General features: G+C 38.3%; 1 protein-coding gene across 3 annotated transcripts; it reads right to left on the bottom strand.

Annotated features, from left to right (window-relative positions):
* Window positions 1-5,978: 5,978 nt before the first annotated feature.
* On the bottom strand, window positions 5,979-15,338 carry Sam-S (S-adenosylmethionine Synthetase). Of its 3 annotated transcripts, none has more exons than XM_069055565.1 (9): window positions 15,205-15,338; window positions 13,743-14,013; window positions 10,647-10,724; window positions 10,467-10,589; window positions 10,121-10,233; window positions 7,735-7,878; window positions 7,460-7,678; window positions 6,960-7,276; window positions 5,979-6,785 (listed from the first exon to the last, which is right to left on the bottom strand). In XM_069055565.1, the coding sequence occupies exons 2-9, from the start codon at window positions 13,855-13,857 to the stop codon at window positions 6,680-6,682; spliced, it is 1,215 nt and encodes a 404-aa protein (XP_068911666.1). In that variant the 5' UTR covers window positions 13,858-14,013; window positions 15,205-15,338; the 3' UTR covers window positions 5,979-6,679. The 3 variants fall into 3 exon arrangements, 2 of the variants coding, with proteins under 2 accessions (XP_068911666.1, XP_068911665.1); XM_069055564.1 differs by lacking the exon at window positions 10,121-10,233 and adding an exon at window positions 9,710-9,822 and having other exon boundaries at window positions 15,205-15,335; XR_011161271.1 differs by lacking the exons at window positions 5,979-6,785; window positions 6,960-7,276; window positions 10,121-10,233 and having other exon boundaries at window positions 7,534-7,678.
* Window positions 15,339-15,659: the final 321 nt, after the last annotated feature.

Here is a 15,659-nt window from a genome sequence, read left to right as displayed (position 1 = left end):
AGTGAGAATGCGAGAATGGTCATTCATATTAGTATTAGGGTTAGGGAACCATGAATACAACGAAGATCAAAGCGACCTCTAGGGGTGGGGTTGCCAACCTTTTTTCTACATAACAGGGCTTCCTAGATTAAAGTGGGATTTATAAACTCTTCCGCAGCCGCAACAGTCGCTGTTGCGGTTGAGGTACCCGCAGCCGCAGCAGTGGTGGCAAGGATACCAATTTATAAACTCCATGCCGTTGCAGTTGGTACCCATAGATCATACTGATGTGCCACCTGTCAACACATAATGTAACATAACCTATATTTCTTTGTTGTTACACGTTAATATCCGTTTCTTTACAATGATTGACGAAAAAGTGATTTTGGGAACTTTTGGGTTGTTACTGTGTTCTTATGTAATGCTAAAAACGAATCGTCGAAGGAGAAGATATAAAACAAGGCCAATTAATAGACAAAGGAAAACTCAAGGCAGTTACAATTATTTTCTGAAAATGAAAGCTGCAGATTCGGAACAATTTTTTAAATACACCCGTTTATTATGCTGTCAACAACCAACACCTGTTTTACCGGCTCAATTGCTTACACCTGATTGGTCGAGCGTTACTGAATCCGCAGCAGTTGCCGCAGAAGATAAAAATTGGTTATATCCAACGGCACAGCTGCGGCTGCCCAACTGCAACCGTGGCTGATACCGAACTTTATAAATGACAGTACCCAATGCGCATCTTATATCTTCTAACCCTTGCGTCAACAGCAACTGCTGCGGCTGCGGAAGAGTTTATAAATCCAGCTTAAGAGTCGAAGCGTCTAATACCTGGTCGACTGGTCGAGTTCATCAGTTGCGAGCATTTTTAATTTTTACTGTTCCTGAGAGGGCGCCACTGCCACTATACATTTGTGTATTTGGCTGCTTAACCGCGTACAAATCTCATTTTAAAAAGAATCGTAATTTGTATGTTACGTACACCACTTCAAAAAGTAGATTATTGATAGAAAAAAAAAACATTAATACGATTTTTCATTAATTTAATTTAAATAATTTTCGTTTTTTGGTAGAGGGCGCTACTATACTTTTGCTTTTGAAGGAACAGACAGGTCAAGGAAGTCAAGGAACTCAACCAGCCGTATTAGAGGCTTCGACTCTAGGAAGCCGTGCTACATAATCAATTAATGACCCATCTTTTAAATTTAAACTCACTTTTTTGTTCGACACTGTCAGAATTTGAGAATTTTCTCCTGTGTGAACGGATTTTGGTAAATGTCACAACTTGTCAAAACGAAACGTCAAGCTAATTTTAAAGATTTGGAGCCTTTAAGGGGCTCGTCGAACAAAAAAACGTTTTCAACTCGTTCGTGTGTAAATTGGGCCTTTTTTGGCACCCGTGGGCCTTTAAAACGCTCGTTTCACTCGCGTTTAATAATGGCCCACTTGTGAGAGAAAAAAGACAATTTACACACGAACTTATTAAGTAAACTACTATTACAGTCTATTTTTTAATCAAAGAACCACGACCTGTTGATTTAGGTTTGTAAATATAAAATTTTACTAAATATAGGGAATTTAATGATATCTATTGGCTATACCAGCCAACGTCTCTCATTTTTAATGTCCTTGAAGGTACGCAAACTCGCAGCTAAAATTTGAACGTGTTATTAAAAATGCCTCGCAAAGTAAGTCATTTATTAAACTCTCAAATTAGTTGTTCTTAGTTGTTATTAACTTTATTAACATGCTGCGCTACTAATATCTCTAATAACCTCAATTTTTATATGATGAGATTTTTCACCCTATGTCAAAAGTGTACAATGTTGTCAGCTCTATTTTGGGTGTAAATTGCGGTGTTGTGGTTCTTTGATTAAAAAATAAACTATATCTACTTTGCGTTACAAATGGACTCATCGGCTCATTATTATATCGAAAACAGTTTCATGATGAATCATATTATTAAACTATTTTTGGTAACTTTTAGCTTTTGTTATATTCGCAACATCAGGCGTCAAGGTAACGAGTGAAACTATGAAATAAATTTAGTAAATGTAACATTACATTTTTGTGAAAAATGTCTGTTGCCAATACACGCGAAAGTCCCTAGTCTACTGTTGTTGACTTTGAAATAAACGTGTCACCAACTGTCACAAAATTCCCTAAATTACCAAAATTGATTTTATTTGTAAATAAAACTTGTATTTAAAAACGTTTTATAAAACTTAAGCGCACTTACCATAATTACCACCGGCCCTGAAGCTGTTGATTGGTTGGATCCATGCAAAATCAATGTTGTTCAATAACAATATTGCTAAATTTTGAAACATAATCGCACTAATTGTCTTTAAATAAAAATTGTCTCAATCAAAACACTGTCAATGGGTGAACGGCAGCGTCGAACTTTTCCCAGTTTCAATATTCCGGGGTTAAAGTAACTGTGACCCATGTTCACAATGTATTTTTTGGATTATTCTTTTCGTCCATTTGGAATGCAACCAGTTCTCTCGGGCACAGCAATTACAAATGGAAAAATAAATCAATTCGAGAAGTGTTCATTTCATGATCGTAAAGACAACGGAGAAGTTTTGGACAATATTGTGTATGTAGAAGTTTTCCAGTGCACTGCAGCAACCCCCACGTTATCAGTTTTATTGATTCTAATATCTGTTCACGTTGGATTGAACATGAGTGGTGCAAATGACCTGACCTGTTACTATGACAACTCATATGAAAGTTAATGCCAAATGTGTGCGATTTGCACCACTAATGTGGTGAACAGGATATAGATCTAGTGGTAAAAAAAAATTACGACTAGCACAAATCGACTTATTACAGTAGACTACACATTTGCAGTCACGTGAAATTGAACTTTTGAACTTCTCTCACTTGGCGATAACACCATCACTGAGTTTTTGTAAGAAATTCTACATACTGCAAAAAAATATTCTTCACTTTTTACTCTGTCTGACGCAATTTTCGATATAGGTTACTGATTTCGTCATACGACCAGAACCAAGTTTACTTCCACCAGAGCGGGTTCATCGTCTTGTATGCAACACCGGCAGAGAATCTGGAACTACAATGTTGTCCTTGCAAAAAGTCTATTGCTAACTCTAAGAACCTAAGAACGAAAAGTTCCTTGGCATTTTAATCCACCGGTTTTGTCGAATCATTGTTTGTAAAGTCTAACGTAGTTTATCTGAAATCTTTGCATGTTAGTTTGTCTTCTTGCCATTCCAACTTGAAGATACAAAAAAAACCTGCAATTGTTTTTTTCTAAAAATGGAAGGTGAACGTACAGTATGTTCAAATAAATCTGGGAAAACTTATTTTTTGCGTTTTAATTGTGACTTCGAGCAATTAATCATTTTATTTAAAAAAATTGTTTTGGCTAAAATTTACAATTCGCCATTTCGGATAAGCAACATGACCTCTGGCGGTGGAAAGTTAAATCACCGAAAATTATCGCAAACAGTGTTGCCAACTCAGTAGAAATTCTACTAAATCTAGTAGAATCTGACATCGGTTTAGTGGGCAAAATTTCGATCTAGTGGTTGGTAGAATTTTTAGTAGAAAATAAAACGCTACGAATACGAAGAAAGATTGCCGATCGTCCATAAAAAAAAATCGGTGTCGATAGGTTTTTGGTAGTTTTGGCACCCCTGGCCTTGAGTATCGACTTCGACTGTCGGCTGTTTTCTTTCATGTTCGGCACAGATGTTCGGTTTCGGTACTTCGGTCTTTTTACAACTTTTACAAACAAGAAAATGACCATCCCCTCAGCCCTCACCCCTATCAGTCCGGGATGGTAGAATACTTTCACTCTCACTCTCACTCTACAGTCTACACTCTGGCCTCTGGCGAGTGGCGGGTTTTGAAAAATGCCCAAATGGCGAATGGTGGTGCGTGGCGACAATGCCGACAATAGCCGTCGGAGCCGTCGGAGGACGACTTTTTCCCGTTTCCCGGTTGTTCTGGCACCAAAGTAGATACCTGATACCGACGACCGTGGGAATCGTGGGATACATGGCGGAAAAGTAAAAGTAGTTGCAGACGATATCATATTTTCATATTCATAAAATGAATTGGAAAGGCCGCTCCAACAACGTCCGAATATTTGGTATACTCCGTACGGTGATAGATTGCACGTTTTTAAATTCTAGTTCCAAAACATGAAGCAGTGAAAAATACTAAACTCTCCATCTCAATTGTTTCACGTTATGTAGAAAACCATTGTATCCCTGCAGATTAATTCCCGCCAAACCAGTTTCTGTGTCTGTCTTCTGTCAAAAAACGTGCAATCTATCAGAGTATGGAGTATATATTTAGATTTATAGACTTGTTTTGTCAAAGGAACCTTCATGAATTTCGACAAATAGTTAGAGTTACACAAAACTGGACCCAAATTAATACTCTCTCCGTTCGGAAATAAGTGTCCGATCTAACAATAATTAACATTAGTTGGGAAACACCACATTTGAATATTTGAAATAATAAAGATTTGTTCGTAAAAAAAATCTAGTAGAATTTCTAGTGGGATATAGTATTTATCTAGTGGATTTTTAGTGGAAAATTTTAAAATATCTAGTGATCAGAGCAAAACAAAGTTGGCAACACTGATCGCAAATGGCAAAATAACACGGTGATCTGTGACGGTGAACGTGTACGGGCCACAGGTACGGGCGTTAGTGACAAAAAGTGGTGTTACAATGGGCAAAAAGAAAGTACATAAAACCAAGTGTTGTGTCCATGGTTGTCATACATGCAGAGCGAAAGACAGGGAGACCAGCTTTCATTACTTTCCACGCTAAGATAGTTGTAAAGTGCAAATCATAAACATTTTTGGCGGCAAGGAAAGTATAGACAGAAGAAAAGCTTGGGAAAAGGTTTTGTTATTGAGAAAACCTGCAAGACGGCACATGCGAGTATGTGGAAAACATTTTTTACGTGAAGATTTTATAAATCGTAAGTTCCACGAATTTGAGGTTAAAAGTTTGTAGTTTATTCTACTTTTCTCAGCTCTACGCAGCATTTCCCAAAAATGGCGATTGAAGGAATTTGCTGTTCCTTCTCAAAAGTTACCCAAAAGGACACACGACACAGAGAAAGTTTGCATCAAAAATGACAGGCAAAGTAGACTGTAGTGCACTTTTCATAATAAGTGAGAAGGTAATTGTATTAAATAAAAAGACATTTAGTTTATTGATGTATTTTTATTGAAAACTTGTTGCTGTAAATAAAATTTCATTAAAATTTAACGAAAAAAACCTAAAATTACCTGTCCCATATCCCATCACACTGTACCACACACCGACTGTCAGCAGAAGCCTCCAAGTATTTAAAAATTGTAGCTAACTGAAGAAAAGCCATCCTGTAACTGAAATATCAACATATAGTATGTTTTCCACTTTTTAAAAGACTTTCAATGTTTTGAAAACAAAATATTTAATGCACCTAACCTATCTTTACGCCTCTATTTATTTTACGCCTGTTTTACGAAATTACATCATAATCTTTGACGTCTACATTAAAAAATGTTACTTTAACGAATACACTTACCTTACTGAAAAACACACTGCACACAATTAACAAATAAAAGAGTTTTGAGCACAAACATTAACACGTAAACAAATGGAAAATCTCACGAGGAGGATTTTCGAACAGCTGATTGTCAGAACAGCAGCGCCCTCGCAGTAGTCGAAATCGCGAATACAATGGTCGTTAGCCTATAAAATTGTCCCAGATTTATTTGAACGATTACTTCGCCTGGTCTATTTTTGTTACAAAACAGATAAAATATTTATTTTTATTAAATTAGATAGAGTGTGACCCTTGAGTGAAATTTTTAAATAATTTTAAATTAAGTTATCCGAGTCGAGTTGGCATTTACAGGAAATAAATATGGCAATGTTGCATAATCGTGAGACCCAGCTGTCAAAGGTAAAATATTGAAAGGTCATCGTTGACAGGTGTCAAAGAAAGTCATCCTGTAATCCTAATTTCTTTATTGTTTAAAATAATGCCATAAAAGCTCCTTGAAATCGCAATTTATATATAATAAATGGAACCGGTAAAAACAAAGACACCATAAAATGACTTCATAATTACACCATCTCATTAATTACACGATATAAATAATTTAAATAGTCACGTTAAAATCTATACAATAACCTAATCTACAGATCTACACCTATGGTCAGTAGTAAGTCATTAACAATTAGATTAACACTATAAAAGAAAACAGATTTTTCAGTGGCAGCTTGATAAATGCCCAAGTCATGTAAGTATATTTTTGCAACATTTGAACCAATCGCACCCTGGGCCGGACCGTGCACAGATCGGAGTGTTTTCGCAAATGCTCTTTTCCAAATAGATTCTTTTTCGTAAACACAACACAAGGTGTCGAGTGAAAACAAGTCTAGCGGGAACAGAACCTTTCACTCTACACAAAGTTGCAGCAGTACCGACTCCTCTACTCTGTCTCTCCGTTCGACATTTCGAGGGGGTATTGGTACCTACTGTGATCTGTACAGGCCGACCGTCACCGCCGCACCTGTCAAAACAAGTGCCACTTCCAATAGCACCCGCATCAGGCTCCGGACTGCCGCACGGAAGGAACTACAGAATTAAGGAGAGCTACAACAGAGAAAGACAGATTAGGAGGGAGGGGAGGTGGTTAGGTGTGTGGCCGTCAGTCGAGGCGGAGGACCTTCGGCTTTTCCCAGCTGAAACCGTCCCGACCGAAGTGACCGTACGTGCTGGTCTTCTGGTAGATGGGCTGACGAAGATTCAACTCCCTGCAAAAAAAAAACACAATTTTCAAACCATCCCCACAACTTCACTACCCGCGAGAAAACAACGATAACCTCAGTGTGGTGTATTTGTATCATTACCCATCAAAAGTAGCAAATAGTAACATAACATCATATACACTATAATACGTCAAAAAAAAAATGTAATTTCGTACTCACTTTACGATCTTTCCTGGTCGCAGGTCAAAGTTCGACTTGACAACGGCGAGGAGTTCTTTCTGCGACAGTTTCGATGTACCGTAATCGAATACGGTGATCGACAAGGGTTCGGCGACGCCGATCGCGTACGCCACCTGGACCAGGCACCTCCTGCAAAGACCAGCTTTGACCAGGGACTTGGCGACCCAGCGAGCCGCGTATGCCGCCGACCTGTCCACTTTGGTGAAGTCTTTTCCGGAGAATGCGCCGCCCCCGTGGGCGCCCCATCCGCCGTACGTGTCCACGATGATCTTTCGACCGGTCAAACCGGCATCGCTCTGCAACAAACAAAACGCCGATCAATACGGCGTGCCGAAGAGATCCGATGAGAATCTGTCGTTGACCTCCCGCATCAGCTTGGTCTTGACATCATAGTCAATCAAGAGTAGCAAATACCACGATGACATCATTTGTATCAAAGTGTACTGTTTGGGTCGTGCACGCCACGGTTGGAGACTCACCTGGGGTCCCCCGATGATGAACAATCCACACGGATTGATGTGTACAACGGTGTCGCTATCGAGATACTGTGGTGGGATCACGCTCTTGATCACTTTGTTCAAGATCTCTTCTCTGAGTTCATTCAGAGAGATTTTCTCGCTGTGCTGCACCGACACCACGACCGTGTGCACCCTCTGCGGTATGCAGGCCCCGTGTTCGAACGTGTACTCGCAGGTCACCTGAAAAACACCCATGTCACAACATCATCCATCACAAACTCGCCGTCGAGTCTTACTTGCGTCTTGGAATCCGGTCTCGCCCACCAGAACTGTCCCGATCTTCTCAGATCGGCGATTTTGTGATTGAGTCTGTGAGCCAGGACGACCGTCAGGGGCATGCACTCCTCAGTCTCGTCAGTGGCGTAACCGAACATCAGGCCCTGCCAAAATGACGACTTTTAGAGTGTCGTTCTCGTTGCCGCCCCGAAACGGCAATTTCCCGTTAGAAATGACGCATGTTCGATGAGCATTGCCCTTGTCTAATACGAAAGGATTAGATAGGAACGCCTATTGCCACCGGTTTATTTTGCACACTCTTGGAACATTCTAGCGAATAGGAATCGCAAGAATGTGGACATTGTTGTGTGCAAAATCCTACGATAACCTCGATACATTTTTAGCTGACAAACGTACAAAACCGATAAGCAACGAGACTGGTCTCCTTTTTCATCAGCGCTTGCAGAGATTTTTATCGTCAACCAAAAAAAAAAATGAAATTTATTTATTTCTCTTAATACTCCGGCCTGAATGCCGTACTGTCGTCATGTGATCTATAATATCTGAACCATTAAACATGTTGACCTTTTAAAAATTATTTCGCCTAGTGAAAATAATTATCTGATAACAAAAGCGAACTGCGTAGTACGTTATTAACTAAAAAGTAATACGCAACACGATCTGTGAAAGTATTAATTACGCATGATAAAATAGCAGACCTGTCAACGGATGAAGACGTTACACTTTAAAGTAAAAAGCCGCAACAGCAACCAACTTAATTTCGCACTTTTGTGGACTTTCAAGGTTTTGTATAATCTTCAAAGATGCGATGGAACAAAATTGTTTACGAAGTGTTAGACAAAAGTGCAAAATGTTGTCAAAGTTGGTGATTTCGGACATTCAAATGAATTTTACTGTTGCTACGTGTGGCACCATGTTCATACAGTGAAGCTTCAAGGTCACGAACGGCCATTTCCCAATGAGGCAAAACAATCGAAATAATTTAAAATAAAGCGATCTATGTCGACGATATGATAAAAACTGTCCTCGGCTTGGGAGTTTTTGCCGATTAGTTACATTATAAAAAATGAAAACAAACCAGGACAAATTCGATGATACAAAAATATCAAAAGCCATTTTCAAAAAACGTCCATCATTAAAAATAAATTATTTTCTGCCACATTTTTGCCAAATGTCATTTACGGAAAAGACAAGACGATTACACAATGTCCGTGGCATTATTTTTATCTTTTAACTTGTTATCATCTTTTCCAAAAAAAATCGTCATTTTTGTTACAGTTCTCTCCCAGCATACATTTTATGTCCGAAACCAACCAACAACATATCCAGTCAATGCCGACAAAACACTGATAACTTGCGGACAGAAAATTGCACAAACACTGGAAAAAAATTTTCTCCAAAAACTGACACCAGTCCCACCGGACCAATCTCCTGTCCACATTTTATCTAAACATCCCCCATTTTACAAGCCATGAACAAAATGGCGCGTCCCAATTTTTATTCGACTGAAAAATCTCAACACGTCAAGCTTGAAAAAACACTGCAAATCGATGCGTCAATGTTAGCCATTATTGAAAGCACTCCAATACAAACTCAAGACATGCTGTTTGTTACCAACGATCCAACAACGTAAACCGCAACCGATTCAACACACTACTCGTACGCAATGACTGGAAAAAATCTTTTTCAAAATTAATAATAATGCTAACAGCGGCAAGGTAGTACCGTACCACACTACTGGAGTGACTGCAAAAAAGTTTTCAATCGACTTTCAAAGATAATAATAATAATGACAAGACTATAGTACTCTATCACACTACTCTTATTTTTTTTTCGATTTCCAAAAACAGTTGCAAGACTAGTACTCTACCAGAACCGCGTTTCGCAAGCAAAAAACAAGTTAAATATTACAAGAGGGGGGCGCCACAAATCTGTCCTAAGCGCTAAGTTTGGGGTTTGTTGTTAAAAAATCACCTGATCACCAGCGCCGACTTCTTCTTCATTGCGGTTCTCGTGTACGCCGGCCGCTATATTTGGGGACTGCTGGTCCAGTGCCAACAACACATTGCACGTCTTGTAATCAAAACCTGCGTAAAACCGTGCATGCAATAAGTGACATGATCATGGAAACAAAGTTCGAAGTCTGAAATGTTGCATCGAGTCCAACATTTTCAAGTCGCGCGGCAGTCAACTGTTTTTAAGACCACTTTACGTCACGTGTTAGGGTTAGTCGTGAAAATTCGAAAGTTAAAGCTCGGAAGTAAGCGGTGAAAGCCAATCATGCTCGAGAAAAAAATTTACACATTGAGAAGCAGTCGATTCAATGATTTTTTTCCCCCAAAAAAATTTCGTGATTTTGATTGATTGTTTTTTTTTATGTTATACCTGATCACCAGCACCGATATCTGGTTCTTCTCTGTTTTCGTAAACGCCTTTTGCAATGTTCGGAGATTGTTGTTCAATAGCCACCAGAAGGTTGAGCGTTCGCCAGTCCAAGCCTACGTCGAATCAATTTTAACGAAAAATTTTCAAAAATTCTCTCAATAAAAAAATTTCGGTTAGAGGTCATGCACACACAGTCTCTCTCCGGGGGGAAAATTAACGACACACGGTTAGCAAAAGAGATTTGAAATTATAGCGCTCTCGTTTTGACTGACGCTCGAAGTTGAAGAAGAGGCAAAGAGAGAAACAGTTGGGAGGAGGGAGATCATCGAAAGAGTGGTCAACTCACCCTTGGAGGAGTCGTCGTAGCCGATGTGAGCGACTGTTTCCCTGACGACTTTCTGATAGTCCACGACTGCTTTTGATGTGATCTCTCCGCAAAGAAGGATCATGCCGGTTTTGGTGACGGTTTCTGCAAATTATACACAGTGAGTCGACAATTATTATCGAAAGCGGTTCGGACTTTTACCGCAAGCCACTTTCGCATCCGGATCTTGCTGGAGATGGGCGTCCAATATGGCGTCGCTGATTTGGTCGCACATCTTGTCTGCAAAAGAGAGAGGAAATTATCATCACCACCAGGAATTTCTCCGAACATTTTCTTCTATTAACGGGTCCCGGTTCAGGTGCTCTATATTTGAAAGTGGTACACCGGGCGATATAGAAAATGAAATCATTATCTCATCGGTGACGCCGAGATATAATTGGGTGCGGTCATATTTCTTTAACCGCATTGGCACTCTGCCCTTGGCACTAATAGGTACCATGGAATACGGCGAAACAGTAAAAATACAATTTTTTCAAGGACAACATGCAGGTACGTTAAAAACTGAGAAAGTGGACTGCCCATTTCAATATTCTTCCAGTACAATTTTTTCCTGGAAAAACAAAATACAAAAGGACCAACAAAAACAAAGGGAAAAAACTTCTGAAAACGTGTGGCGTAGCTTCAAACATAGGAAGAAAGATTTTTCGGCCTCGATCAGTTCCGTTGCCCTCAAGGTCCAAAAATAAATTTACAAAAATGAATAGAGATGTTTGGATAACATTTTGGCGTTCAGGAATTTTGCCTCACAATGAACTGTTTATTTACGTCGTTACTAGGCGTCCGCATAATCGCGTAGAATTACATTCTTGCGCAATTGTACTTGTTTGAATCTATGGGTTCAAGTTCTGGAAGGCCAGGTGGCCATTTTATAACAATTTGTAGATTTTTTTTCATTACGTTTAGGACAATTTTTTTTATTCTAATCGAACCTTCTGGATTCAAGAATTGCACACTTAAGACATTCTAAAATTTATTTGGACAGATTTTTTAAAGCGAATTAAAATGTTGATGCAAAAATAAACACCTGATGAAAGAAAAAAAACATTCAAATTCTTCTCTTGTTCTAATCTCTTCTCGAAACTGTTAGTTAGCAAACAATTTAACGATTTTAATACCAAGATAAAAATAAGTACATGTTTCGAAAATGAAAATATGTATGTATTTTAATCTTCAATAATTATGTTCTTAATTTACATATTTTGCAATTCTTGGTTGACCATTCAGGTGTCAAACTGTACATTTCCATTCAAAGAAATCCTAAAAATAATCCCGACACGCTAATGACAATTGTGATTTAATATTCATACATAAATGAATATTCAAAGGGTTTTATAAAATTATTTAAATTCCTTTTTAATTTGTTAAAGCTAATTTTTCATTTTAGGCTTTTACGTTTTTATTAGTTCATTCTTTTTTTCAAAATTTCAAAAATAATGTGAACGGATTAAAAAAAAACAAATTGTCAAATCGATTAATTTCTACAAATTAATTTAAAAATACATGTTCTAATCCAAAAAATGTTTTATTTGTTACACAGAAAGCATTCACGTTGTTTTGGCATAATGGGAGGCCATGGAAATTTTACATTTAATTTGGCAGTAAAAGCACCTGTTTCATTAGGTTATATTTTTCGAAATTTGAGGTTATAAATAGCGTCAATGTCTAGTGCATTGTTGTTAGTTTTACTAGTTTGCAATAGAAGAATACTCAGGCATCGCGGGAAACTTCAGCAACATCTTATGTTGATTCTGACAGATCCGCATGTCAGACACTTTAGTGACGGAAGTCAAACAGTGTGTCCAACGCTAAAAAAAATAAATCATGACCTCATATTATGTCCAAACAACGTCACGTTTTTTAGTGTCAAAATTTCAAACGATAATTTGGATGAATTGAAAAAAAGTAAATTTCAAAATATTTACTTTTTAGATTTCTTCGTCAATTTCAGTGTTGCATTTCATTTAATTCCACAAATTATATACATATTTCTTTTCCATCTTCCATTGTACTTATAAATTTTTTCCAAAATAATTACCGAATAGTTTTCGACTAAATTCTGATGTAAAAAAAAAAATTAAAAAGAAAAATTTTGACTAAGAAAATTTAAATGTTTTAGATTTGTTCTTGACATTATTCAATTTTTTGTTAGCAATTCCTTCTAAAAATGATTCAGAATTTTTTCAAACCGATCTGAAAACACTGACAATACAAAGCAATATTTAGGCAAGTTAGAAATCCTAAGTTTTTTTTTTTTAATCTGAAAATATCAAATTACACATACTCCTATGTATTTATTGATTATAACATAATACATAATTACAAAAGCACAGAAGAATAATCTCAATATTCCAAGCGGTTAAATATTTTTGTTATTTAAAAAGTATTCCTCTGATGCAAAATAAATTAAATAATACGAATAGATCAAATCTCAATTTTTGTCCAAATAAATCTTGACATATATTAGGTACCACGTGCAATTTTGCGTTACAATCAGATAACTCTGCTGCGTACTTTATCACGCAACAGTAAACAATAGCAATTGCGTATCGTCCAAGAAAAATTTCTAATAATATTTTACTGCTGCAATAAGAATCGGAAATCCCCTCAAGAATATTCTGGAAAAACAGAATTAATTGCATCACGAATTTATGAGCAATCAAGTTTCCTCGAACAGGTGCATATTAATTTCCAATTTACACTTTTTTTTTAAGTTATCCCAGTACAAACATAACGAGAAAAAAACGTAGAAGTTAGTATTTTTGCGAGTTTCAACACGTTTTTTTATCGCGGTATTACACAGGAATTTGCTTGAAAGGTAAGAAATACATCTCTGCGCGCCTTGAATCTAGGCCACCCACAACACACACTTGTGACGCAGTTGCATCGAGACGCTTTGAAAGCGTGGTTTTCGGTACCGGTTACAAAAACTGCACTTTTCTGGCAAATTCTCGACAAAACTTGAACTCATCGTGACAAATTGTGACGGTGGCCCTTGCGGGCGTCGTTTTCTGGTGCCGACCAAGCGAGCACCACCTAACCTCACTTTCGGAGTCGGCGTGCACGCGGCACGTGAAACTTGGCGAGGCCCACGTGCCGGGGGCATGGGGGCGGCGCGAAAGCGTCGGTGAGGCTCGACGACGAGTCCCGATCGTAACGAAGGACCCGTGCCGAAAATAAAAGTGGAAGACGCTCGGTGCGCAGCGGCCATGTTCCCGTCGAAAATCAAAAATATCGTACCTGGATGGCCTTCTCCGACCGACTCTGAGGTGAAGAGGAAGTTAGAGCCGTCCTCCATCTCGAACATGTTGTTGTGGCCGTTGGTGTACCCGTTGGTGAGCGACGTCTCCGGCATTTTCTCCACCTGATTGAACCTCCGCCGAACTGACACAGCCAACTACAACTTGTGTGGAAAAGAGAACCGGTTGGAGGGAGTCGTGTACTTTTATAAGATGGGGTCGTTCACGTGTCGGCGGCGTCGGCTCTGATTGGTCGGGTGTTGGCGGCAAATCTGAAAAGCGCGCGGTCGGTTAGTGCGTCTGTAGAACGCGCGAGGTTTGTTTGGGGGCCGTGGATCGATAAGTGCGTGCGGAGGCGCGCGCCGCCGTTTGTTTGGATGGGTGGCAAGGCTCGGGGGGCGACCTCGGCGCGAAACCGTTGAGGTAGACTACGAAAAAAACTTGTTTGTATTCATGGTTTCGGAATCATTTGCATAAAGGCGGTTTTTGGAAGTTTTCAATTTTTCGACGGTTTAAATCCGTTGTGCAATTTCATGTAACACTAGCTCTTCAATGTCACAAACAATTTTGACAAAGTAATAATCAACACAAAGAAAAAAAAATCTTTTCTCTCTACATTTTATAAACTCAGTGCAAGTGCAATCGCTAAGCAAATTTCCAATTTTGTCAGGTCAACAACACTCCATTTCTTGTATTTAACAACAAACAAACTGATAAAATGTTGCTTTTACAGAATTAAAATCTTAACAATTCTCGATTTGTCCAAACTAACTGAATTCTTTTTGCAACAACAGAAAATACAAATTTGTGCTGTAGATCCTGTAGACCACCAAAATGTCCTAACATTGTCATTATTTTAATCGTTATTCTGCACACACTGCCAACGACATAAAATTTACAAACACCACAATCACCAGCCGATCAGGTTCTTGTAAACTTGAGCAAATTGCACCAGATATGACTGTTAATTACATATTTCTAATTATACACAGGCTATCGTACTTCCTCTATCGCCCGTTTGGAAATATTTTTACCATTATCACTTGACAATATAATAATATGTCGAGGCGATAACCTGATATACAATTTTGTAACAGGATTACATCACACTTTATGTTTCATTACAGCGATCGACCATTTATCAATCGACTTGGACAAAACTCTACCACTCGACCCTTCTAGTATTAGTTCTTGTATAGGCTTCAATTTTTTGATAACTTTTTAGCAACGACCTCTGACCTCCGTATTAGCAAATCGAACATGCAGATGATCCGGGACCACGAACTTGTATCCGACAACCAGAAATAACCAGTAGCGTGATTCCAACGATTTTTTTCTAATTGTCGTTTGTTTTTTTAGAAAAATCAAATTTACGTCGCTCTTCCCTAAATTGCAACATTTTTTAGTTGATTTTTGTTTATGAAAAATTCAAATTTTGAAAAGGAAATGTTTTTGGGAAATACCTGGGTGAAGATATCCTGTTCGAAGTGTTGGCGAACTGATCTGAACACGTCGGAATTCACTTAACACGAGCAGAGCAATGAGCGAAGAGCGTGAGCAAGCACTTCTGGCTGACGAATGTTGAAGAAGGGTGATGTTATCTCTGGTTTTTATATTTCGTCGGAGATGATGAAACAGTCGCTTTTATTGTGCCCCACCGATTGTTATGCTAAACTATTTGTAATATTTCTTTAAAATAGCACAAAAATAAAACATTACCATGACAATCGGGCACAAGTAGGTACGTTTTCAGTTTTTGCATAAGTGGTAGAAACGAGTCACAAAAGTCGTACTAGAGCTGGGCATAGGCACTAATAGTGATAAATCAGAGATAATCAATGAAAATGTCTGTAATTGATTGACATTTAAAAGAAAATAGCGTCAAAATTTTTATTTTCAAAAACAAAAAATTTATTCT

The sequence above is a fragment of the Tenebrio molitor genome, chromosome 8 (assembly GCF_963966145.1).
Source record: "Tenebrio molitor chromosome 8, icTenMoli1.1, whole genome shotgun sequence".
Lineage (NCBI taxonomy): Eukaryota > Metazoa > Arthropoda > Insecta > Coleoptera > Tenebrionidae > Tenebrio > Tenebrio molitor.
This window is presented reverse-complemented; position numbering and strand designations above follow the sequence as displayed.